Source organism: Urocitellus parryii, chromosome 5 (assembly GCF_045843805.1).
Source record: "Urocitellus parryii isolate mUroPar1 chromosome 5, mUroPar1.hap1, whole genome shotgun sequence".
Classification (NCBI taxonomy): Eukaryota; Metazoa; Chordata; class Mammalia; order Rodentia; family Sciuridae; genus Urocitellus; species Urocitellus parryii.
Window position 1 is genome coordinate 88,814,849 of NC_135535.1, and position 26,088 is coordinate 88,840,936.

General features: G+C 36.3%; 1 protein-coding gene across 1 annotated transcript; it reads right to left on the reverse strand.

Annotated features, from left to right (window-relative positions):
* Nucleotides 1-503: 503 nt before the first annotated feature.
* Nucleotides 504-17,559, reverse strand: Cmas (cytidine monophosphate N-acetylneuraminic acid synthetase). The gene is made up of 8 exons (XM_026392332.2): nucleotides 17,214-17,559; nucleotides 10,604-10,746; nucleotides 10,298-10,453; nucleotides 6,243-6,376; nucleotides 4,273-4,367; nucleotides 3,706-3,877; nucleotides 2,448-2,601; nucleotides 504-1,105 (listed from the first exon to the last, which is right to left on the reverse strand). Exons 1-8 carry the CDS (start codon nucleotides 17,468-17,470, stop codon nucleotides 915-917), a joined length of 1,302 nt encoding a protein of 433 aa, XP_026248117.1. The 5' UTR covers nucleotides 17,471-17,559; the 3' UTR covers nucleotides 504-914.
* Between the last annotated feature and the right edge of the window lie 8,529 nt (nucleotides 17,560-26,088).

Sequence of the window (26,088 nt, forward strand, 5' to 3'; positions counted from 1 at the left end):
ATATGACCAGGGCAACTCCACATCATGTATGACTGCCAGAGTGGGAACCTAATAGAATAAGTTATACTTTATTTATATATATTCTGCCAAAATACATGCTACTGTTATGTATAACTAAATTAAAAAAAAAAAAAAACAGGAATTCTTCTTTCGGTAGAAAGAGGTGTAAATGTTCCACAGGAAATGTATTTATCAGTGAAGTGTCTACATTTATGAGATAATGTCCCATGCTTGGAATCCAATCAAGTAGGAACAATTTGTGTTGGCAAATTATCATAAACAAAATTATGATAGCTGAATATAGTACACAAAATTACCATTATCACAGAGGTAACTGCAAATGATTTAATCTAGCCTTCTTCAAATCAACATATAACCATCATGATATATGTATTTATTCAGATATTTATGTTTTACACTTGGCATCCAGTAGCCTGTTTCTCACTAAGACTGCACATAATGTTAAGAAGAAATAAATGTCTTTTATAATAAGGCAATTTTCATCAAGTTTGTGAAATTTAATTTTATTAATTAACAGAAGGGTGTTCTTGCCAGACACAGTCTCCAAATAAATAAAATCCCAGCATCATTAAAGCTCACAAATACACAGTTTTCCAGGGTACAATACAAAATCAATGTTGATGATTTCTTACTTATATTTTCTAAAAATCTAAGAAAGACTGTGAACAATTTCTAAATAATTTTCTTGCATAAAGATAAAGTAGGGCACAATTATTTCATAGATTTTGGAATGATAATTTAAGATGACTTTGCTTTTTAAAAAGATATTAAGATCTATCACAAATCAAATCACACCCTCTGCAACATTACACCATGGAATTATACCCAATCAAAAATAAAAGCAAAGTGGCTGAAGAAGGCTGTATTCTTTCTTACCAACATTACACTAATTTCTATTTTTGGCATGAATTATTAACCTTTTCCATCAGTAGGAAAATGTGCTCTGCAAACTCTCGGATGGCACCGCGGCCACCATTACATTTGCAAATATATCCAACAGCCTTCTGAGCTGCAGAACAGGCATCAGCAGGAACACCATTTAGGCCCGCTCTCTTCAAGCACTCTTCATCAGACACTTCATTTCCTGTCAAGTAAAATAAATACTAATTGAACATTTAGTGAGACATAGGATATTCTAGCTAAAAATGCAAACAAGTGAGGACTGGTAACTTTAGTTAAGACCTTAGGAATTACGTAAAGATTAGACAGAGCAATGAATCTTTTAAAGGGTAACTGAGGTCTAAGATTTATCGTAAGCAATTAAAAAGAAACTCTTATCAGGGACAGGGAGAGACTAGAGTATTCTTTCTGCCTGCCATAAACATAATCATTAGAAATTCTATATATGAGAAATTATTTCAACATTTTATGAAGGAAAATTTCAACCATATGTAAGAAATCTAAGGTTATACTGAATTATTATCAGTGTTTTGGAATCACTTATTAATTTTTTTCTATTCCCTCCTCCTAGTTTCCTTGGGCAGAGGAAAAGGAAGGAATTCCTAGAAATATTTTACCCAAAAACTCTTTAGCAATTATCTCCAAAAGCTAAATATATTACGTGACATATTATCAAGCTCATGAAATTGACAATAATTCCTCAATATCACCTCATAACCATGTTCGAATATCTCCAATCATCTCAAAATTGTTTTTTTATGCTTCATTTTTTTTAAATTTAGGAGTCAAATAAGGCCCACATAATGCATTTTTGTTAATGTGTATCTTTAGCCTTTTTAATCTGTAATAGTTCTTTTGATTTGTATTCATATATATTGAAGAATTAGCATTTTCATCAAAGAATTAAATACCAAATCACACTGACATGACTATATCATTTCTCTCCCCCTCTTGCTTCTTCTGTCTCCTCCCTCTACCCCAACCCCACTTTTTAGGTAAGATAAATTTTAAAACTCCCAGTACTTTAGATTCACCATTCTGAGTTTAATTATTACTATATTGTAGACAAAACAGTACTAATATAACTTTGCTCTATATTCACTGAAATATTTTTCTTGTTATAAAATATACTGAAATTTGAGCTGTTTTCACTGAAAGATGATGAAAAATAGGGTCAATATTTTTTTTGTGTGTGTAATTCAGTCTTTGAACTAAACTTTGCAAGGAAATTTTACTTATGAAAGTGTTGGCTATGTATAACTATTAATTAAAAAAAAAAGTGTTGGTATTTTTGCATCAAACCCAGGGCGCTTTACCATGGAGCTAAATCCCTAGCTCTTTGTATTTTAAGATAGGGTCTCACTAAGTTGCTGAGGCTTCCCCAATTTAAAACTTTGGTCAGCAGTACAAGAAAGCTGCTATTTCCCTATAATCAAACTAATCTAGGGAATTTTCTTTCCTATTTTTCTATTTTGTGAAAAATAAATCCTGGTCCATTTTACTAAGGTTGTATAAAAGACACCAACCAAGATATGCCACTTCTTTCCAGCACAGGCCCATTTCTTTTCTCCACTCATCTACAAGAGCCAGTTTGTCTGATACGCTGACTTCCATTTTGCAATCCAGCTGTAAGGAAGAGAGTGTCTCCTGGGAACAGTCCCTTTCTGAGATGAATCTCACCTGAAATGAATAAAACCCCAAACCAAACAAACAAAAACACAAAACGTTTAGGAAAAATCAGAAAGGAAACAGAAATCTTTCATAATAAAATAAGGCCTTGTAAATAATCTATCACAGATGAGTAGTCTTTTGACCTTCTGAAGGACTAATTATAGTAAAATCAACTGACATTTGAAAATGATGATACTTTAAAACAAAGCTTATTTTATTTCTAAAAGCCCAACAAAGGCAAGACAGTGTAGAGGATTCTACCCACAGGTACAAAATACAATACACACTGTCTGATACTAATCTAACATTTTCTAGTCCTTCAATTTATTAAGAGAAAAGTACATAATCTCTCTTGTGCTGCTTAGTAACACATATTTAAGAATTCTAGTGAATTATACTTGGCCTTCATTTTAAAAAAATATAAAGACTAAGTTGTTTCTAATTAAAAATTTCATTCATAAAAATATACTACATTTTTTAATGCAAAGTATAATTTGCTTGACTCCTAGGAGGGACCAGCAGCAAGTTCTGGTAGTGTGCTGCCTGGAATGGGCCAGCTGCAGCCTGCAGGCAGGGTGTGTTCAGGGCTCCTTGAGGGCAGGAGAAATGACAGGCTGCTGGCTGTTGGAGGATGCTGGGGACTTAGGGAGGAGCTGACTTCCTTGAAGTAACATATTTCAGAGGCCAAAAATAAAGGTGTCTGAAATCCTGCTTAAAAAAAAAAAAAAAAAAGAATATGCTACATTTTAAAAATCCACAAGATATTTGCCCTTTTCTAAATGCCAAAACTAGTTAGTCAGGAAATCTTTCTTATTCCAAGATCCTGTGGCAATTTCTAATAATCTAGTTAGCACCTATTTAAAAGCAGTATATTTACACTTACTGAATAAATTACACTCACTGAATAAATAAAAAAATATATTATTTGTTGATTAAAAAAATCTCAATTTTACTCATCCAAAAATAAAGTGTGATAACTTTCTAGGCATGTGAGGTTAAACTTAAGATATTTTAATAATTAATACTAAAAATTTAAATCTTTTAATTCCTTGCATATTCTTTAACCCTGAATCAAAATCTTATAAAATAATGCTACATTCAGGGAGCACATACCTCAATACCACTTTTCTTTAATAAACTTATCCCAATAGCATCTTTTACATCATAAGATATTATTTCTTTTTGGTCTCCTGATACATAAATGTGGCCATTGGTGAGACATCCATCAATATTGCATACCAAAAGTTTTATCTCCTTAAACTTCTCTTTGCCAAAATAGCCATATCTAAAAGAAACCAAAATAGACCTATGAGTACAAATGCAGTACTAATCACTCCCTCTCATCTGGCCAGCACCAGTAACTGAATCCTCATGCTCCATTCAATTATTCAAGTATTACTTTTCAAATTTACTTAACATATAATATACACTTTGACTTACAGTGCAAGTCCTATACCCAGTGTGTTCTAACCAGATTATGTGTTTCTAAGTTTATTGAACAAGTCATCTAAAGGCATATTTTATGCATATATCTTTCCCACATGAGGAAACTAGTTCTAGAGACCCTAAGATGTTTGGAGTATTAGAAGTCGATGTCTAGATGCATAATTAAACATCATCTACTAAAAATAATTTTAGGCTCTAGTACAAAGATTATCCAAGTTTTTTTTTTTTTTTTACCTTAATACTCTTTGCTCTGCAATAGGCCAATCAATATCCACATCTATATCCACACTGTGTTCGGCGCGCATTTCGTAGTATGCCATTTTTCCACCCTAAACACAGTACAAATGTCATGAGTACTGTTTTTAATATGATCACATAAACTGTATTAAAATATAGAACAATGGATTAATTTCTATAGTACTAAGAAAAAGAAATAACCCAGTAAAATAAATAAGATACCACAAATTATTTGTTTTTTTAGAAAGCAAAGCTCACACAAAACTAATAACCTTTAATATGTAAGTACCATTTTTCTTCAAAAAGTTTTCTATTTTATGATTGAAAAAAGAAATCACAGCCATTCTAAAAAATCCCTTAAAATATTCCCCTTTTTTTCTGGAGATCTCTTCCATCATCATTCAAAAGCAATATCAAGGTTTTCAGAACTTCTGTTCCAACTTGCAACTAAGGGGCAGGACAGGGAGGACAATAGTACTATCTGTTGTACAGTACTGTCTTGGATGACTGAGCCACAGAGGAGAATTGGAAAACAGTTTTCCAGATTACATGTGGGCTAAGGCAGGGACAGATTCTGAGGTATGGGAGTAAGAGGAGGGGCCTTTCTCTGACAGTAATTATTTGAATGATCAGATCAATTACTAGAAAATTTCATTTTTTCCAGAATTGTTAGTCTTTTTATGAATCTTGTTATAATGAGAAACATTACTTTGCTCCACACTTTGGAAAAGGGTTAGATCAAAGTTCTCCTTAGAAAAGAGTTCATGGAAGATGGTATCTTTCTATGTCAAATCTAATTTTCCTCAATACCTGAACTTAACTGTACAGTCTACTTTTGCCTATGTAGTATTCAGAAGATTGGAAAAAATGCTTTTCCTTTTTTTCTTCAGAGCACAAGTCATATTCGAATTTTTACTGTAGAGTGATGAGGCTTATCTTTTTTTTTTTTTAATTGGCACTGGGGATTGAAATCAGAGCCTCACTTATGTGCTTTACTCTCAGTCCCCAACCCCTTTTTAATGCTATTTTTTTGAGTAACATAAGGACCTAGATCTAAAGCCTGACAGTCCCACTGACTAGCTATTCTGCCTTGAGTTAATTACTTCACTTTTGAGAACTAAAGTTTCCTTCTAGGTAAAACTGGTATAGAAATGTTTACTTCATCCAGCTGCTGTGCAGATTACATAAATTACCAAGTAAAATGTTCATATAGTCACTAGTACATTTAAGTGGTACATAAATAACAGCTATTAAAATTAACCAATTTACAAATATATGATGCAACCATGTAGGACCCAAAATGAGACAGACATTCAATCCCCATGTTTTAAAATGAGAGCAATGGGACAGAACAGATAAAAATGATATATTCAAGGTTAAGATCATTAGAATGTGGTGTTCTTGACTTCCAGGCTTGTCTTTTTTCACATCTACTATATTGGTTATTTTCTCTTTTTAAAGTAATAGAAATCATTCATCTGTACAGCCACAACCTACCTAACAGTACCATAAACATGTATTACAAACAATTCTGAATGGTATCATGTGAATATCAGGACACATGTAAACATTCAGTACTTGATTCACTTTTTTAATTGTTTTTAGTTGTTGATGGACCTTTATTTTATTCATTTTATTTATATGTGGTGCTGAGAATCGAACCCAGTGCCTCACACATGTGAGGTAAGTGCTCCTCACTGAGCTACAACCCCAGCCCACTTGATTCATTTTTTATCTTAATATTATAGTTGGAACAGAATTCCTTTTATATTTACTAAATAGACTCCAAATATCACTTTGGGGGAAAACCTGCAGAATAAATGCGGTAAATGATAAATCTTGTCAGCTATTGCCTTTCCTCTGGGGGATGCTACTTTCTTTTAGCAACCATGCCAGACTTCTTCCCTGGAATTCAATGTGTTCATATGAAAGGGTTTGAAAGGACTTTATAAAATGAATGTACAAACCTGTAAGTAACCCATCTCTATCAAATGTCTTTTAGCAAAATAAAATGAGCCATTTTCATATAATTCTCCATCCCAGTCTTGTCGACGAGGTCGTTTAGCTGGATTCAAATTCAGAGGCTCAGTCACTTCACAAACTAAAAACAAAAAGCTATAGTCAGTCCATATTGCTTTGGATACAGAAAGTGTTCATTTGGTAACTTAAAAAAAATAAAAATTAAAATGAACTAAAATGTCATTTTTTCTTTATCTAGATAATTAACTAAAAGGACTTCTTTAAAGGAACAAAATCTCCAACAATTCTAATGCTATATCTTTGCTTTCTCATAGTAACTGAAAAATATTTTACAAGGAATTGTAGAATAATCAAGGTTTAAGATATTTATACAAACATAATGCTTTGGGAAAACATCAAAGCTGTCTTAAACTAGCTTTAAAAAAACTAAGCTTATCATAAAATACCACATTCAGAATTTTAGCCCTTTATTTTTTATTGTTTGCGCCTGTGTTATTTATTTAATGTGGTTGAAGAATTTCTTTTCAGAATTATTCAGAAAACAGGATTTTTCCCATTAACTTATTGAAACATTTAAATTGATAAGAATGTTTATATATTAAATATTTTATCAGTAGTTAAAACTATATGAAACACCTATTCATTATTATGCTTGATAATGAAGACTTAGCAATATCAACATTAATGATGACAACACATTATAAAAAATTAAGCCTTTGGTATTAGTATATAGATATTTCCTTACCTTTTCAATGAATTTCCTCCTAATTTGTATATGTATAGGTATACATCTGTGTGTGTGTGTGTGTGTGTGTGTGTTTAACAGCTGCTAATTCTTCAACATCTTTCTTTCGGCTGTAAAGTTTCTAGTAATAACCTCTAGTTCTAAGTGTAAAGTTTCTGGTAATAACCTCTATTTACTTCACTAACTAAACCAATCTCTGTTCTTTTTCATCCGTATTTAATATAATCTAGGAAAAAACTCAGCAAATAGATTTTGAATAGCTACAGGTTGTACAGCTTTATAGGCACTGGAGTGAAAAAGAGGAACAAGTCTTTTCTAGAATCAGTGGCTGCTTTCTTCATGGGGCTATTTGCTGAAGAGAGGACAAGGTGAGAGAAGGATCAAGCAGGCAAATGAGATGGCTTCTGCTAGGGTAAGAAAAAATTAGAAGAATTTTCAATGGCCCTGTAAACTTAGTAGCAAACTGTCGTCCAAATCCAAGTCCCATGTTTGGGAATCCTAAATAAAGCTAGCTTACCCAATGATTCCCTCTACAAGAGGGAAAAAGTATGAGTCAGAGTGTGGAAAACTAAATAAAAAGAAATTTTTGAGAGCAGTTTGAGGAAAAAAGACACATAATTACAGAGAAACAATAGTCAAAATGATGGCTGATTTATTATTAAAAAAACACAGATGGTAGAAAATAATGAAATATCTTAAAGATGAATCTTCAGAAGAACATCATAAAAATGCAAGTTTAAAATGCTGGAAAAAAAAGCCAATCAAAATTTCATACTTAATGGAAGTATCCTTAAAAATAAAGACAAATTACATTTTTAGATAAACAAAAGCTGAATTTGTCAGCAACAGTTACAACTATATAATAAGGGCAAATATAAGAAATGAAAAATTTCAGAAAAATATAAATATGCAGGTGAAAGATAAATGACTATTAACAATTTTAAAAAAGATTTAGTTGTTAAAATATAGCAACAATGTATTATGGCATTAAAATATATGTTGAAATAGACTGCTTCAATAAAAGTACAAAAGAAAGGGCATAAATAGAAATATACTGGTGTGAGGTTTTCAATTATTGATGAAATTATAAAATACTAGTTCAGGGTAGATTGTAACAAAGGCATGAAGTATACTCTCTAGGGCACTGCTGTACATTAGAAATACAATGTGAGCCACATAAGTAATTTAAAATTTTCTACTAGCTACATTGTGAAGAAATAAAAGGAACCAAACTAATTTTAATAGTACATTTTACTGGGTTGGGTGTGTGACTCAGTCCTAGATTATTTGTCTAGCATGTGGAAGGCCCTGGGTTCTATTCCCGGCACCATAAAAACAACAAACAAACAAAAAAAAAAAAAACCAGTACATATTATTTAGTCCAATGTATCTAAAATATTACAATTTCAACATGTAATAAGTATAAAAATTATTGAGATATTGTAACACTTCTTTCATACCAAATCTAGAAATGCAATATGTATTTTATACTTAGCGCTCACCTGAGTTTGGCACTGTTAACATTTCAAGCATTAACAGTACTAGTGGCTACCAGATAGTGCAGATATAGAGTAACAACTAAAAAAGAATATGTTATAGAAAATAAAATGGAATAATTTTTAAGGTACTGATTAAACTACTAGGACTTTTAGTCATAATGACTATATAAACAAGGAACAAAAGAATCATTACGAAATGCCAGACTGGGGCTGAGGTTGTGGCTCAGTGGCAGAACGCTTGTCTAGCTTGTCTAGCCCGTGTGAGGCACTGAGTTCAATCCTCAGTACCACATATAAATAAGTAAATAAAATAAAGATATTAATTCCATTTTCAACTAAAGAAAAAATTTAAAAAGAAAACAGAAATGCCAGTCTGGTTTAGAATAATTGCCTATCAGTATTCTATTTTATAGTGGTATCAGGGAATATATCATGTGAAAAGACAAAGATATTGTTCCTAACGTGCATTCTTAATGCTCAAAGACATTTCTTCAAATATTCCTGACTTTCTTAAAAAATATTTATGGATTTTTTAATTTATGAAATTATCACCTATTGAATCTAGATATTTCTTGGACTTTAATATAGTATAAACCTCAAAATCCAATTTGAATTTGGGTTTTCTTGATTTGATTAAAAATTTTGTTTTTTTAAGATTTAATAGCTCCTTCCTAGATTTTATTTGTAGATTGGATAAATTAGTTTAAATTTTTATATTGGCAAGCAAGCCTAACAGAATCTGGCACAGAGAAAATAATAAATGTCTACTGAATAAAAAAGTAAATATATTTATTGATATATATTGTCTTGATAAAATTCATAATTTGAGATTGAAAAGTTATTATTTTCAGTCTATCTGTATACTATCAGTATACTCCTGATTATCTTTTTTTGTACTTTCTCCAGTTTCACTACCTTCATTACTATCTTATTTTTAAGACATATATTACATAGAGACAGGATGGCTTTTGAAAGTCAGCAAATGTCAGTGTACCTAAGAGAAATCACATTTCTTTCCCCCAAGTATGCTACATTTACCTATTTGTTAGTGACTCTGTTTTTATTAAATATTTTGTTAATTTATCTGACTAGAAATCAGGCTCCCATTAAACCCGTCTTACATATGAATTACAAATTTGGGGAATTTTATTCTTGAGATTTTCTAGAACTTTTTTGACAAATGCTTTTTATTTGCATATGTTTTGTATGCAGTTTATCTAAAATGTATTTGATCTATAAAAATGACATCTGCCTCAAAAAGACAAGTAGCAATAGAGGATTAGAAAGTCTAATCATAAAGAAAAAAACAAAGAAATTGCCTCAATAAAAAGATTTAGAACTAATTATGTCATTGTTCCCTTTTTAACTCTTCTCAATCTTAAAGAATATTTATATATAAAAACTGATTTTCAGGCTGGGGTTGTGGCTCAGAGGTAGAGTGCTCACCTACCATGCATGATTCGATCCTCAGCACCACATAAAATAAAGATATTGTGCCCACCCATGACTAAAAAATAAATATATTAAAAAAAAAAAAAACCAACAACTGAAAAATGATTCTCCAGCTAGGCACAGTGCTGCATTCCTGTAATCCCAGCAGCGCCAGAGGCTGAGGCAGGAGGATTATGAGTTCAAAGCCAGCCTCAGAGACCTTGTCTGTAAATAAAATACAATAATGGCTGGGGATATGGCTCAGTGGTCAAGTGCCCCTGAGTTCAATCCGTGGTACCCACCCCCAGTCCCCAAAACACCTGATTCTCAGTAAAATGAGCTAAAATAAAGACCGATAAAAGATTACCTCCTTTCTGAATTTCACTCCATCGAAACTGATGCCGTCTCACAACAGAGAAAACAGAATCATATCCTTCCTCTCGAATCATTTCTGCAACTTTCTGAAGATCCGTAGGATGTAAACATGGAGAAGTAGCTTGAATATTTCCTATGATATCAACCTCTTAAGAAGACAAAAGAAATGAAAAGGACATCACAATAAAGTTTCTGGCAAGCAAGCAAACTAAGATCTTTAGTTCAAATGTTAAAACAAGTCTTGTGAGATGATAAGTTAGAAATTAAATAAAATTTTGAATAGTATCCAGACTCATACCATTGTGATAATTGAGAAATTCTATGATGGCATCTAGTGAGGTAGCACTGTCTTTTGACGCTTCAGAACTTCGTCGGTGAACTTGTGCACCAAATTGTTTGGCCACATTCTCAATTTCATCATGGTCTGTTGAAACCCACACACTGTTCAGATATTAAAAAAAAAATTAAATTGTCACATCAACAAAAAGAAATCACGAACAATAAAAAGGAGCTCTGCAATCCTAGAATACAATTTACACATTGTTAGAATTGTTTTTTGTACCATTAAAATAATGTTAAACATCCAGAGTAATATAAAGAATTATTAAGTATTTTGCATGTATATTATATCTGAAAAAATTTTATACTAAATGTTTCCATTTATATCTCAAAAAATTGTTTTATGTATTATATATTATTATTATCATTTTATGTATTATATATAATTATTATTTAGGTAATATAGTTCTATAAAACTAGATATACTAAGCAAAAAACCACTAGATGTCAAATCTAAAGAAATTAAAAGAAGATCCTGATTCTTATTCCCCAAATTCAAAATATTTTATGAAATGTTTTAATAAACTTAAGAAAAACATGGCTTGGCTTAGCCAAGTCATAAAGCTGAAAGTTTCAAGCTTAGAAGAGTATATACGCCCAATTCTAGGCCCAAATCAGATAATTGAACTTTTTCCGCCCTACTTTATCAATGAATCATTTCTGCAACAATGAGTATGCAGAAGTTTGAACAAAGAATCAAGTTATAGCCATTGATAATAATAGGTTATGGGCCCTGGCTTGAGTGGCTCATGAGAGTTTAACTCAACACTATTAATTACAACTTTCATAGTGGTATATTTAGACTTTATTAGGTAAAAACAAAGAATAAAAAATGTTATTTTGGGTAGGCACAGTGGCGCACACTTGTAATCCCAGTGGCTCGCTCAGGAGGCTGAGGCAGGAGGATCGCAAGTTCAAAGCCAACCTTAGCAACAGCAAAGTGCTAAGCAACTCAGTGAGATCCTGACTCTAAATAAAATACAAAAAAAAAAAGGGGGGGGGGGTTGGGGGATGTGGCTCAGTGGTGGAATACCCCTGAGTTCACTGCCTGGTACTCCTTCAAACAAACAAACAAACAAACAAATAAATAAATGCTATTTTTGAGGATATAAACTAATCTGTACTTAAGTTGTTTTCTGCACCTTCACTGAGTCGAACTGCCAGAAAGAAAAATCTGAATATTACTCTAGCCACATTTTAGTACTGACATTATGCCCAGATATTTCAATGGCTTATAGTCTTTGCCACATATGTACACATATATTTTTTTTCTTTTATTCCATTCATATAGTTGTTATGAGGATTAAATATAAACCATTTATCACAAAATAAACATTTAATAGATGGTAGTAATTAAAAACACTAAAACAGGAATGGTAATAAAGAAACATGGGCAGTCTCATTTAATCTTCATACTGAAATCTATTGAAACCTGAAGTTCTACTTTCAAATCTTCAGAGGTCCAAATGCCTAATTTGTATGCATTATATAAGACAATGGCACTGTTAATATAAAAACAGCAATCCACATGCACACCTAAAAACACAACAATCATTGTGAAAGGGAATAAGTGAATAGATAAACTTTCTTTGGTTTGGATAAAATGCACAAAGAGGAAAGAATAAACATGTGTGCCAACACGCCTAATAATATTAAAATCAAGTAAAGGGTCAAAGTCTAATGTCAATGGTTTTAGCCTTGAATGAAGGCATACTATATCAAACAGGATGAACAGGAATATCAACTAAATTGAAAACTGTAAACTGTCATTTTAGGATAACATAGCATAGGCCTTTCATGAGTCATAAATCTACACCCTAGAAATGAAACTAAAATTTATTTTCACCAGAATGTTATGCAAAATTTTAAAGATCAATTTGTTCTGAGGTTTACTTAAACACTACTGAATTACTGTTGAAAACCAAGTACTTAAAGAGTTAGTTCTAGAAATAATACTTCACTAAATGAAAAGGAAATTTTTATCTCAGCATTTTTCTTGACTGCTAAATATCCTAGTTAGTATGCAAATTTAGCAACCCTAAAAATGTAATATTTTTAGTTTTGATTCTGAGCAGGGCCATAGAATTTGCCTCAATTAAGTCAATCATGGTTTTGAACAAAATAATCTTCAAGGTGTCTTCTAGCCCTAAAACCACAAACCACATAGCTGTAATTTTCTTCAATTCCCTTCTAAGGTAAATATTTGTCGAAGGAAGAAAGAAAAGGGTTGGAGGCAGGAAGTATGTGCCAAAGTCCTCCTGTAGTCATAGTAAGTCAATTAAATTAAATCAACACACTTTAATTGGGGATCTAAAGTAATAAAGCATATCAAGATAAATAAGACTGTACCTACTCATGACAAGTTTTTCATCTAATCTGCAGTGGTTTTTCCAGGCCCAATATGGCCCACTCCTCAGGCTGGGTTTGTAACATTTTATTGAAATACAGTCACACTCATTCATTTATGTATACGTGTCCTCCTTTTACAACATAAAACCACAGAACTGAGTAGTTGTAACAGACACCATCTGGCCTGCAAAGCCTAAAATATTTACTATCTGTCCCTTTATAGAAAGTTTGCTGAAAGTTGAAATACAGAATAAAAACATATTTCCATTAACTCTTCAAAGCCAAGGAATGTAAGCACCAGAATTTTGAAGATCATTACTATTTTTCCATTTTACAATCAAAGAAACTATAGTCCATGGAAGAGATCAAGACTGTAAAAATCTCCATTACAAGAGAAAAATGTGAATGTTAGATCACATTCTATGGGCCTGTACATACATTAACTCACTTGTTCTCCTCAGCAAGCTTATGAGGTAGACATTTAAATCCATTTTGTGGATGAAGAGACTAGGGCATGTAAGCAAACATTACATGGTTAATATATGGTGAAGCTAGAATTCAAATACATACAGTATAACTCCAGGGTCTATGATCTTACCACTCTCAATACTGCTGGCACTAAATGAAGGAATAAACCATGTTGCTATGTATGAGAAAACAGACTTGATTATTTAAAGATCAGCAAAGCCTTCATGGTGGAAGCAGTCATAGTCCCTCCTGTTACCCCAAGTTAAACTTTCCAGGTCCCCAGAATGGAAGTCACACAGCAAGCAGCAATGAGAACCAAACAGAATAAAATCACATTATTACATGATATTGTGAGTTAGAGAAGGCAGTTAAAAATATATTCATTTTGCTAGTTACGGGAAAGACTGATTTCATTTCTTCTAATCACTAATATTGGTATGGAGACAGAAATGGCAGGTAACTCAAAGAACTTGAAAAATGTTATCCCTATAGTCAAGGGGTTTATACTGTAGTCTAGATGAATGAAGTGAAACTGATACAGAAGAAGTTGACAGGTAAGTCATTTTTTAATGGAATTCTGTATTCGTTTTAATAATGAAAACAGGAAAATCATTGTTTAAAACAAACATGTGTTTTCTAATCCCTTCATAACAAATCTCCAATGTACACTGTAATGGTTATTTTGTTGTATTTTGACTCCCAGAATCTATTCCCCTCGCTTTTGCTAACTGGACTTAACTTTCCTATTAGACCTGTCATGTACTTCAGTGGGGATTCCATTGCTTCCCCAGAGTGGAAGACGCAATAAACAATACAAGAGTCTTGCGATGGTAACTGGTTCTAGTATAAGCAGAGGACCCAATGAGACCCAGTGGGAACTTTACTAAAGGCTTGAGGAAGAGCAATTTTTTCTGATAACACTTAAATCTAGAAGGATTTGAGGAATACTGTCAAGGATAAAGAAAGCTGGTTACCAGTTTAAGTAGAGAGGACAGGTTGTACTCTATTTTAATAGGGGCAAGAATCCTGTGTAAACTGAACTCAAATTCCCAGAAAATATGAGACTGGAGACTTTTTCAAAGGCTAGGGTATGCTACTTGAAAGGCGCTGAGAGTTGTTCAAGGGGATTAGTCCATGTAAAGATTCACTTGCATTTATTAATTGGTGCTTATCTGGGGAAGAAGCAGATTTCTTTCTTTATAACAACTGACAACATTGCAAGTTGAAGAAAAGCATTCACCAAAGCCAGGCCTTTATCTTTTCCACAGGGACTGAGTTATCTTTCAGAATGTTTGCATTTGACCTTGGGGGAGGGATGCAGTTTGGGGTGGCAGAATTACAGCTCAAAGGGCAGAGAAAGTTTCTACAATTGAAAGCTTTCTAAAGCAACTGTTTTAAGAGGGGGTTCAAAGGCTATCAGCCTATTACCAAGTTTTTCCAGGAATAAATAGTACATTGTGGCAGCATTAAACCTTCTCAGCAGGCATTTTATGGGGGGGCTGGAATCATGCTAGAGACAAAGCCTTAAGCTGCTAGAAGCCATGATAGAGCTAAGACTCTTGGTGCAATGGTTTGGGAATAGTTTTGCAGTTGTCAGTACAATCACCTTGACTTCACAAAAGAGCAACTTATCCAAAACCAAGAAATTGAGAATTTTGGTGATAGAGTGCACCATCCCCTTATCTTTTATTTTTCTTCAAATCATTGATGACCACCTGATACACTATATATTAATGTCTGCATATTACTCATCCTTCCTTATTGTAAAACAATCTCCATGCAATTAGATGAAACTGATAAGTGGGTTAACTCACTCCTAGCACTAGAAAGTCTGATTTTTACTATTTGTCTTACTCTCCAAATAATGAGGCAGTCTTGCCTGCAGAGAATAAGAGAAAACATCAAAGAACAATATCAGTCATATGACCCACTGATCACTAATCTTTCTTGAAGTTTATAGGACCCAGGAATGCCTGGCAATTAAAACAACATCAAGCAAACTGACTACTGCAACTGACCATTCCAGAGTTCATCTGGCTATGGTGAAAGTGGCATTCCTTACAGTATAGAATTGGGGAGATAGACCTCCATCTTCCACCTGCCAACCTCTTAAGTTCTTTCTTCTTCCACTCTTTTGTCTCCTCAGGTATTGGGTTCATAGGGTGGCAGCAGAACCAGACTTTTCACAGTCATATAGGGACTGACCCTCCTGCTACTGCTATGACCCCTGCTTTAGGACACAGAACAGTGTCTGTCAAATAATAGATAGTTAATAAATATTTGCTGAATGGAAGAAGCATTTTTTGACCTTTTTAATTTTTGTATCTGAAACAAAACTCACCCTTTTTTGTTAAATCATTTTCAAAGTGGTGTTTTGACATATGCAATCCATGTAAATGATAGTTTTATTCTCAATCTACTGTGTGATTTTGATCTCTAGTATTATAAATTTTACTCTTCCACTATGGTCTGGATGTACTCCCTTATCTTAGTACTTCTCACTTTGTACCCTTCCTAAAAAGGTAAAAACTGTCCAAAAGTCTGCACACACTTCATAAGGACAACCACATTCCATTCATCTTGTTATTCCCTTGTATGCATGGCAGAAATGAGGCCTTAGTAAATGTTTACTGAATTGAACCAAACCCCAAGTTCTTCCCTATCTCTCCTTAGCACACTTCCTATTACATTAGTGTTATCTTCTGAGCACCAGCTCCTATTTGTGTGGCTCCACCCAGAGCTTACTTTGGGTTAAAACATTAAGAAAATTAGTAAATTTATGCTTTTTGGTATCTATCTCACTCATAAACGAAACTGGTTAAATGAAACTCATCCATATAGTAATATGGGTAATTAATCATGGAAATTAATATGCTTCGAAAGCAGACATCTCCTTAAAAAGCAAAACAGCTGATTATTAAAATAATTTCATTTTCTCAGTAACAAATTCAAGTGTAATTAGGTTGCATCTACTATGTGTAAATTCATTCTTGGTAAAGACTTTCATCTCTCTTCTTTGATGAATGACATCAGCTTGCAACAAATGACCAATTTGGCATGTGGCAACGTCTCTAAATGATGCACAAATTAAACTGTCCTTAGGGCAGACAAAGTTCAAGAGATATAATAAAATCATTTACAAACATAAAACAGCCAGTTGTATACCTTGCCACTGTCTCTCACATCCGTACAAATGTAAGGAGCTTTCTAGATTGTGCTGACTCACAAGCAGATAGCTGGTATTTTTCAAAGGTTAGGAAAGGATCTCCAAGCTGATCTTAAAACTAGGAAGCCCCGACATCGGACTCCACTCATGAACCTGATGCCTCCCTAAGAGGATCAGCATCAAGCAGTTATCAAGGCTGAGCAACAGGGGAGCCTCAAGGGCCTCTGTCAAAAGGAGCTCACACAGATGTTACACAGGGGGTTGGTCTCCTTTGCTTTTGCCAGTGAGGTCCACCCGGTTGGAGGTGACCGTTAGGTAGGGGAAATCTCCCCTTATAAAAGTACGGCATTCTCAAGGGCGAGACAGGAACTGTTTCGGGTCATGGCTATTAGAAGCTACGGAACAAGGAAGGCGCCGAAGCCCTTCCTCCGGAGCTCTCGGCCCGGGCCCCAACACCCGGATCCTGCACGCCCCTCATAGGAGCGATCACACCCTCCAGGAGCAACGCCCCGGGAACCCCCTCCAGCAGCCCGTCTCCTCTCCCGACCCCAGCCCAGACCGCGCCTCCAGTCTCGCACAAGCGCACCTCTGGAAGACCCCCGAGTCCAGGGCCGCACGCAGGACCCAGCCAATGAGCGGGACCCCCGCCAGGTGCTTAATGTTCTTCAGGGGGATGCCTTTGCTGCCGCCCCGGGCCAGAATTAGGGCCGCCAAGTGCGGGGGCTTCTCTACACATCGGCCCTGGCCGCCGCGGGAATTGCGCTGTAGCTTAGGCGGTCGGCCCCGGGACGACCGCCCCCGTGGATTGCAGACAGAGGTGGACCCCTTTTCCAAGGAGTCCATCTTCCTCCTACGCCTTCGCTCCAGCTTCTCCACATCCGGGAGCTAGTCCCCCGCCAACTCAGCTACGGCTCCGCCCGATCCCCGCCCGGCCGCTGGAGCTGGCGGCTGTGCCACGCCCCGCCCACGCCCACGCCCCTCGCGGTGCACGCCGGTTGTTGTAGTCCGAGCCTTCTGCCGAGTCTGGCAAGGCAATCTAGGCTTGCAAGTCTGGGGTGCAGGGACCCTTGGGGAGGTGTGGTTTCTAGGATGCTTGATATTGTATGTATGTATGTGTTGAAAATAGGCTAAATGGGTTATTGATTTCTTTTCTTTTCTTTCTTTCTTTCTTTCTTTCTTTCTTTCTTTCTTTCTTTCTTTCTTTCTTTCTTTTTTTTTTTGCTAAAGAACTTCCACATTCAAGAACTGTAGTGGGTTGCTAATGCACACCCTGATGTATCCTAACACAAATGAATTTTAAACATATGTCTTTCTCCTGTGCTTCTGACTCAGTTTTTCCCCCAGGAGATTGCCTCATTCGAATGTCCTACAGGCACTTTAAAATCAACATTTTAAAAAGTCAGCCTTCCCCATAACTTAACTTCTCCGCTCTATCAACAACGTTATTACTGTTGCTAGTCAACTTTAGTGTTCTCTTCTAGTGTAGTGCATACCTATTATCTGTTTAGAAAAAAAAATTAATTTCTTGACTGCCAAAAATCTTTCCTTTTAGGAATTGTTACCTCTCTCACATGGCTGAATATAAACTCGTATTTTTTACTTTGTAGCAGTGGGTGTGTGACCCCATCTACCTGAATATAATTTTGGTCTAGGGGAACATACATATGACCAAGCAGAGCCTTTCAGAGTGCTTTCCAGAGATTCATGGAAAGAAAGGATCTGTCTCTTGCTAAATTTTGGGTGGCAAGGATCTTGTAAAGTGGCTACAAGGCTGGGAGTAAGGGTCGTTCCTCTTCTGAAAGGGCTGGGAGACTGATGTTCATACTGAAGAAAGCAGGACCAAGACATACAAGAAGAGCATTGTTCAAATTTCTTGCCTAGCTGCAAGCAAGAGGTTTAAAAACACACACACACACACACACACACACACACACACACACACACACTTTTTAAAAAAATAGATTTTAAAGAATGCTAACCTAACACATATCTTTTATTTTATCATTTTGAAAGCCTGTATCTGGAAGTAGAGAGTTTCCAGAAAGAATGGAAGGTAATGGATTGCCTTATCTTCTTGGAAGGGGTAAAAGACCTGATTCTCAGACTTTGGCCCTTTATGAAAAGGAAAGAATAAGCCTTTGGTGTTGGGTCCTACGAGAGGGGCACTGAACACTTCACATCACTTTAGCTGTGAAGTAATTGAAGACTCAGTCCTTTCTGGAACTGGTTCTGGGAGAAGATGCTTTGGGTAGGTGAGGGACAGGTGTGAGCAGACACCAGTGCAGTGGCTGCAGAAGGCTGGCAGACTCTGGGAACCATCCCAGCACTTCTGGCCAACTGGGTACCTTGTCCTCACACACTGGCTCTTTCAGTAAGACTTTGCTGTTGCCAAGTTTCAGAGACACCATGGCTCTGAACTTTTGTTAATTGGGTGCGAAGGACACTTTCTGCTTTTTACGTACCCAAACCTCTTTCTCCTCTCCACCCCCAAAATGATCTTAGTTCCCATTAATAATTTAGTTATCATTCTCCACATTCCCTGGAGGCCCAGAAATCCTAGTAGGCCACTGACACCTGAAAAATTTATCTACTGGGAACAGAGCAAGAGGTGCTATCATTGCTTATCAAATGAGATTATAGCAATTTGTATGATGTCCCCAAACCATGGATTGCTTAAAGAAAGACTGCTTTTTCTTTGTAACTTTCTCATGGAGAACAATACCCCAGGTCATAGTATGTGCTCAGGAAACACTGGTGATCTGCATACCATTACTTTTCCAGTCTCTACTACACATACTTTCTTATATGGCTATAACCTTATGATGACAGAGCATTTGCTATTCTTTGTATAGTTAAAGCACAGTTTTTGTTCCATCTGACAGTTGACTCAACCTTAAGTGGGTAAGGAGAGAAAGAGTAATGAGGTTTGTAAAATTGCAAGATGATGAATCTAGTTCAGTATATGGCACATAGAAGTTTGATAGTTTTTTCAAGTCAACTTAGAATATATTCATGATTTTTTAAAAACCTAAACAGAGAATGACCATGCCAGGAAGTGTTATTTTGTCTTTGTCTTTGAACTGCTTTGGAGGAATGAAATAAATTCCTCTCAAAGCAAATATTCAATCATCCTTCCTTTAAAGATGAGTGTGAAGTGTTGCTGCCCAATAATTCATTCATATTTGTAGTGAAGGAATATATCTATTGTACTTCTTGTTTTATGATTCCATATATGAACAAATTCAGTAGATGGAGGAGTCCATTTATTCATTTATTCACTCACATTTACTGCATTCCCCAAGCTAGGTTCTGTGCTGCACTTTAGAAATACCAAACCAAGATGACCAAGACAGACAGCATGGCATTCTGATGGGGAATGGGAAAACCACAGTACAATGTATGCATTTGTGCTGTGATGGAGGCATGAATTTTCAGGTAGGAAAGTACAGAGGAGAAACATTTAGGCTAGAATAAGATTTTTGTTGGTTGAGATGATTTTGCAGGGCTATTAAAGTATAAGAATGTTATAGGCTGAGAAAACAACCCTGTGGAAGGTACCAAGGAATAAAACCAGTGTGACAAATAGAGAAACTTGAAGGAAGTCACGTTGATTGAAGGAAAAACACTGGTTGGCTAGTGGCAAAAGATGAGAATAGAGAGAATTTGTGGGCCAGATTATTGAACACAAAGATCTTATGATTCTTGGTTTTTGACCAGGGAAATAACAAATGGCAGGGATATGCCATGATTTATTTATTTTTTCAACAAATGCTATTGCATGGCTACTGTGTGTCTGGTACTTTTATGGACACTGTAAATACATTGAAAGTAATGAAAAGTGTTCAAATTTATTTTCAAGGATTTATCTTCAAGTGTAGCTAAGAGGATTTTCTGATGGACCAAATGAGAGATAGGAGAGACAGAGGGATGGGGTGGTACTAGTATTTTTGACGTGAATATTGCTATTGAAAAAGTCAAGAGGACCGAATTTTGGAAGTATAATTAGAAATTCTGTTTTGTAAATGTTATGTGTGGGCCACCTATTAGGCATCTGAAGGGATATAAAGATGGTCTATTGACTATATTGACTTGGGGTTCACTGAAGGGGTTTAAATATAAATATAACTTTGGAGGCTTCATCATGTAGATGTTATTCAAAATCATAGTTGAGATTGGGATAACTAGAAGAGAAACTAGAGATCAGCTGAAAAAGTTGATGAAGAAGATAAGAAGTCCAAAGACTGAGCCCCAAGGATCTCAACCATATAGAGTTTTAAGGATATTAGAAGACAGCAAAAGAGATGGGAGACAATGAAAATCAGAAAGGAAACCAGTATTGTAGCCTAAAATCAAAGTGTTGGAAGGAGGCAAAATTGACCAATTATATCAAATGTTCTGATTATCACGTGAGAAAAAGGATACATTGTCATAGTTGTTGCATTTAGGAAAGTAGGTCACTGGTGATCTCAAGAAAAGTGGCTCCACTAGCTTGGTGGTGGTAAAAACCTGAGCAGAGCGGGAGTGGGAGAGGGAAGGTGGAGCTCCTAAGTGTAGACAACTAATGAGTTTTGGTTTTAAAAAAAAAATTAAAAAGGAAAGGGAAAGTTTTAAGTAGGGGTCAAAAGAGTTTTAAATTTTTATTTTTATTAGTGTGTTATAGTTTTGCACAATTGTGGGAATCATTGTGATATATTCATAAATGCAATCTAACATAAATTGCTCCCTTTCAATCCCCAGTACTAATCCCTTCCCTTCTTCTATCCCTCCCTGTTATCCCCTTTTTTGACTCTACTAATCTTTCTTCTACTTTTTAAAAAATTTGTGCATTATACTTATACATAAAAGTGGAATTCATTGCAATATATTCATACATGCACATAGCATAATTTGGTCAGTTTCATTTTGCAGTTCCTCCCCTTTCTCATCCCTCCTCCCTCCTTTTTGATTCCCTGTTTTTTTTTTTTTTTTTTTTTTTTGTTGTTTGTTGGTTTTGTTTTGTTTTTGAGTTAGGGACTAATGCTATATTTGCATGTTGATAAAAATAATCCAGTAAAGAGGGGAACATTGATAATACAAAGAGATTAGGGAGAATTACTGAACCAATTTCCTTGATTATACCATAGGGGATGTGATCTAATTCTAGGTGGAAGGACTGTCTTTGGCCAGCAGGAGAAGAGAAGATGAACTTTACGGGTAGCTCTGGAACTGGCCTCTGAATGACTGAATTAAAGGCTTCCAAATTCAGAAAAAGATCTGCTTAACCCTGAAAAAAAAAAATTTGGATAAGACCTTGCAATGTGCTGAATTAAAAATGCTCACCACTTTCATGATGTTAAGAGAGAATGGCCGTTTTCTGGAAGGATCTAATCATATTCACAGTTATTCATTGGGAATTCGTATGCCACTGAGTTTTAGCATGCATTTTCTCATTACATCACTGTATGAAAGCTGAACCAGTGGACATCATCCTAAACTGCAGATAAGAAAACTAAATCTTACTCGGAAATGTTTAACTCGTTTCCAAAGTCCCATAGCTGGAAAGTGATCAAGATGAGATTGGAGCATGCAGAGTCTTGAACTCTCAAGTTGTGTTCTAAACTCCTAGGCAGTGAGAATCAGTCCTGAATGATTTAGTAATTTGATAAGGAGAGCAAGAGTAATTCACAGAGGTATCTATCCAGAGTCAGAATAGATAGGATCTAGCAAAAGATGTCTCTACACCATGTTCTCTTCTCTTGGAGAGATGGAGTTCTTGGGAAAGATGATAGAAAAGGTATGGAAATTGCGAGGATGTAGGGGGTGAGAATAAAATGGAAACTAGTGCTGATAGCAACAGGCACCCTCCCAAATGACTTCCTAAAAGAGGGCCCAGGGAGAATTTCACTGTTCATTGCACACCAGCCAGCCTAAGGCTGTAATAGGACAGGAAGGAATGTTGCAATTGTAAGTAGAGATGCAGGAACGTAGCCAAGATGAGGAGGGTGGGTTATCCGATCAGTTCTTTGTCCTCAGATGTTGCTTTGGCCCCAAGTCACAGAAAACCAAATCAACAGAGGCCAGCTTTATTTCTAGAGGGATCCATGTGAAGAAAAAGGGGCCTCAAAGACAGGTGAGTTCTCTATAGGGAATGTCACAGGGCTTCCCAGCATCCCAGCTCCCTTGCACTGTTCCTGCTGTGCATGGGAATGGGGCTGCATAGCTTTGCTCCTTTTAAGTGTATAGGAGTCTATGACCTTGTAAGGGAGCCAGAAATACCAGAATGCCCCAGTTACACCCTGTTTCTCTGACTGCCAATAGATGCTTGTGTGGGCAGGGTGCAAGAGACCTTTGCGTGGGACTGAAAGGATCTACAGGGAACACAGTGTCTCCTATGTATGCATTGTGCTGGATGGTCTGTGTGTTCAGATGTTCCTTTTGCCATTTCTTAGTTGACTGACCTTGGGAAAATTACTTATCCTCCATGACTCGAATTTTCTCATCTGTCTCATAGATATGATAATAATAATGACCACATCATAAGGTTGTTTTGAGGACTAAGTGACAATGCATAAAAAGCAGTCAGCACAGTGAATGGAATGTAATAAGGGTCCAATAAATGAAGTTATTAAAATATTTGTGTGTCACTAAAAAAGAATTTATAAGCAGGGGCAACATATCATATTTTACAAGATGACAACAGTTTTTGTTTTTTAAAAGCATGATACCTAGAGAGGCTCTTTGGGTAGAAAAGGGAAATGAGAGCATTTTAGGGTATTTGTTGCACTATACTGTGCTGTGTTACAAACTCTTTCTGTACCTTCCTGACTTTAGGCTCCACCTGAAGTCTGGGTCAGGGTCAGGGTCTGGGTTAGAGGAATACGGTCCCCAGTGCCATGTCTAGCATGTGGGAGAAAGTGTTAAAGAGGGATAGAATGAACATGCTATCAGACATCAAGTGGGAATTTAAAAAATATTGCAAGAGCAAGAAAGCAGAACCAGCAATAAACAGGAGAAATGCAAGAGTCCCAGGAGAGACTGGGAGGGACAATGGATGTCCGACTATAGGTAATATGAGAGTTTTGGGAAATTTTGAAGTACAAAGTCACCTTTGCAGGCTCAAGGACCTTGAGGAATTATATACAAGTGGTACTTAGGTTATGATTAGCATTAGTTTGACCCCAAACTTAATCATGTTGGTGAATGTTTGGCAAATGTGGTGGTGGGTCTCAAAGTCTTTCTTATTCATCACTGAAACAGGTCAATTCCTCCAGATATTTACACGAATTTGGGGGAATAATAAAGGATCAAGATTTTGTGGCAAAATAGCTGCATAGGTAACTTGAGTTCTGTTTGTTTCTTTAAGGAGATAATGTCTCTCTTCCACTGCCACAATGCAGGCCTGCTTCAACAAAAATGGTTTCATGAGGTATGGGTTTTGTCAAAGGACAGTGCAATAGGGGGCTGTATAATGCCCCCACCATGGCCAAATTCAAATCCCTAGAACCTGTGAATAGGTTACTTAAATGATAAGAGGGTCTCTTCAGAGGCAATTTAGTTAGGGAACTTGAGATGAAGAGGCAATTCTAGATTATCCAGGTGGGGTCAATGTGATCACAAGGTTCTTAAGAGTGAAAAAGTTTTGTTTGGTTCAGAGGGAGAGGATGTAAAAGAGAAGTCAGAAGAAAGAGAGGATACTATACTTCTGACTTTGAGGACAGAAGAAAGAACCAGAAACCAAGGAAGACGCTGAAAAACGCAAGAAGATGATTCTCTCTACAGACTCTAGAAGAAACATTGGCCAGCAGGTGCCTTTGATACCGCCGGTTACCAGTGACGAGTTCTGCTTCCCCACATGTTGAAGTTTGAACATTAGGGAAGCACGCTGAGGCAAGCATATAAAGCAGAGTTTATTTAAAAAGGGGGTAACATAGACTTCTCCCTCAAGGGAGAAGAGGGCCATAGCTGGTTTCCTGGTATCCCAAGAAGTAAGGTGTTCTGCCCTTTTTATGTGTCCTAGGCTTCCTTTGTCCTCCTGCCCTCTTCCTCTTATCTTTCTCCTTCCTGTATACATGACTAGGCCCAGGACTAGGCGCAGGAATGCTCGGTGGTATGGCCAAAAGGTGGGAAATAGGTGGGCTGAATGGGGAAGAGCAGGATGGAGTAGCCAAGGACACACTAATAACCTTATAACTCCCTGTAGGAAGGGGCAATTGGGGCAGGGTTTTTTTTTTTTTAAAGAGAGAGTGGGGGGGGGGGAGAGAGAGAAAGATAATTTTTAATTTTTTTTTTTTTTTTTTTTTAGTTTTCGGCGGACACAACATCTTTGTATGTGGTGCTGAGGATCGAACCCGGGCTGCTGGCTTGCCTGGGGAGCTGGCTACTGCTTGAGCCACATCCCCAGCCCCTGGGGCAGGTTCTTGATAAGGGTGGAGGAAGGGCTCTAAAGGAATTATCATTTCAATCCCTCAGGGGACAGTCTCCAACTTCCTAGGCTCACTCAAAATTGGCCTCCTTGATCCCACCTGACTCGATTTATGTACCTATACTGACTGCCTGTCTGAATCTGGCTATACCTTGATTTGAGCCCAGTGGAACAATTTTTGGATTTCTGACCTTTAGAACTATAAGACAATAAATTTGGATTGTTTTAAGCTACTACATTTATGGTATTTTGTTACAGCAGCAATAGGAAACTAATACAGAGGGGGAATTTTGAGTATTTGGGCAAAGTGGGATGGTAGGGAGGAAAATACAGAGCCTGTCCTCTGCCAGGCTATATAGGCTGGCAGCTGGGACCTGAGGGACCAAGAGCGGTGGATGGGAGGTGGAGGAGCTGTCATCATGGGGCAGAACTTGAAGGATGAGAACAGAAGCAACAATGCTTAGGACTCTGGTTGAGAAAGTATGACACAAAGCACAGAAAGTGGAAGGTTAGCACTGCTTTAGGCTGAGAGTGTTCTACTGGTTTTGTTTGTGACTGTTCTGGGTAAAGAGAAGCCTCAGAGTCCATGATGCCTGAAGTGGGATGCCTGGGGAGAGTCCAAGAAAAGCAGCCGCAGCACTGATAGGATGAGGCTTTATTGGAGTAATATTGGCTACTTTTGAAGACTCCAGGAAAGACTTGAGAGACACTTGAGAGAAGGGTGAATGGGAAAGCCATTTTGAATTATTATCATTTCTATTACTTCATTTTTACCACCTGAAGAAACCTGGACTACAAAATAGTTTTAATAGCAGTCTGAAGAATCCTGACGCCTCTTGCCAAATTGCTTTCCAGGATTCATTGACAATGCTCCCAGAGATAAATGAGAGGAAATTGCAAGAGGCCCATTTAAAGTTGAAATGTATGGAGTCGACAAGTTAAAAGGGTGAGAATGTGATTTGACCACTAGTCAGATTCTTATAAGACTGAAGAATTTGTTTATTGATTTCTATAGCCCCCAAGGGTTTTAACCATCATAAGAGTTTTCCAGTGAGATAAT

What these genes read in the sequence shown, in the direction of transcription:
- Cmas (XM_026392332.2), bottom strand. Translation starts at nt 17,470, where the DNA reads ATGGACTCCTTGGAAAAGGGGTCCACCTCTGTCTGCAATCCACGGGGG. An exon ending in GACTCGGGGGTCTTCCAGAG is followed by an intron (nt 10,747 to 17,213) that starts GTGCGCTTGTGC and finishes ATATCTGAACAG; the next exon opens with TGTGTGGGTTTCAACAGACC. An exon ending in TAAAGAAAAGTGGTATTGAG is followed by an intron (nt 2,602 to 3,705) that starts GTATGTGCTCCC and finishes TATTCATTTCAG; the next exon opens with GTGAGATTCATCTCAGAAAG.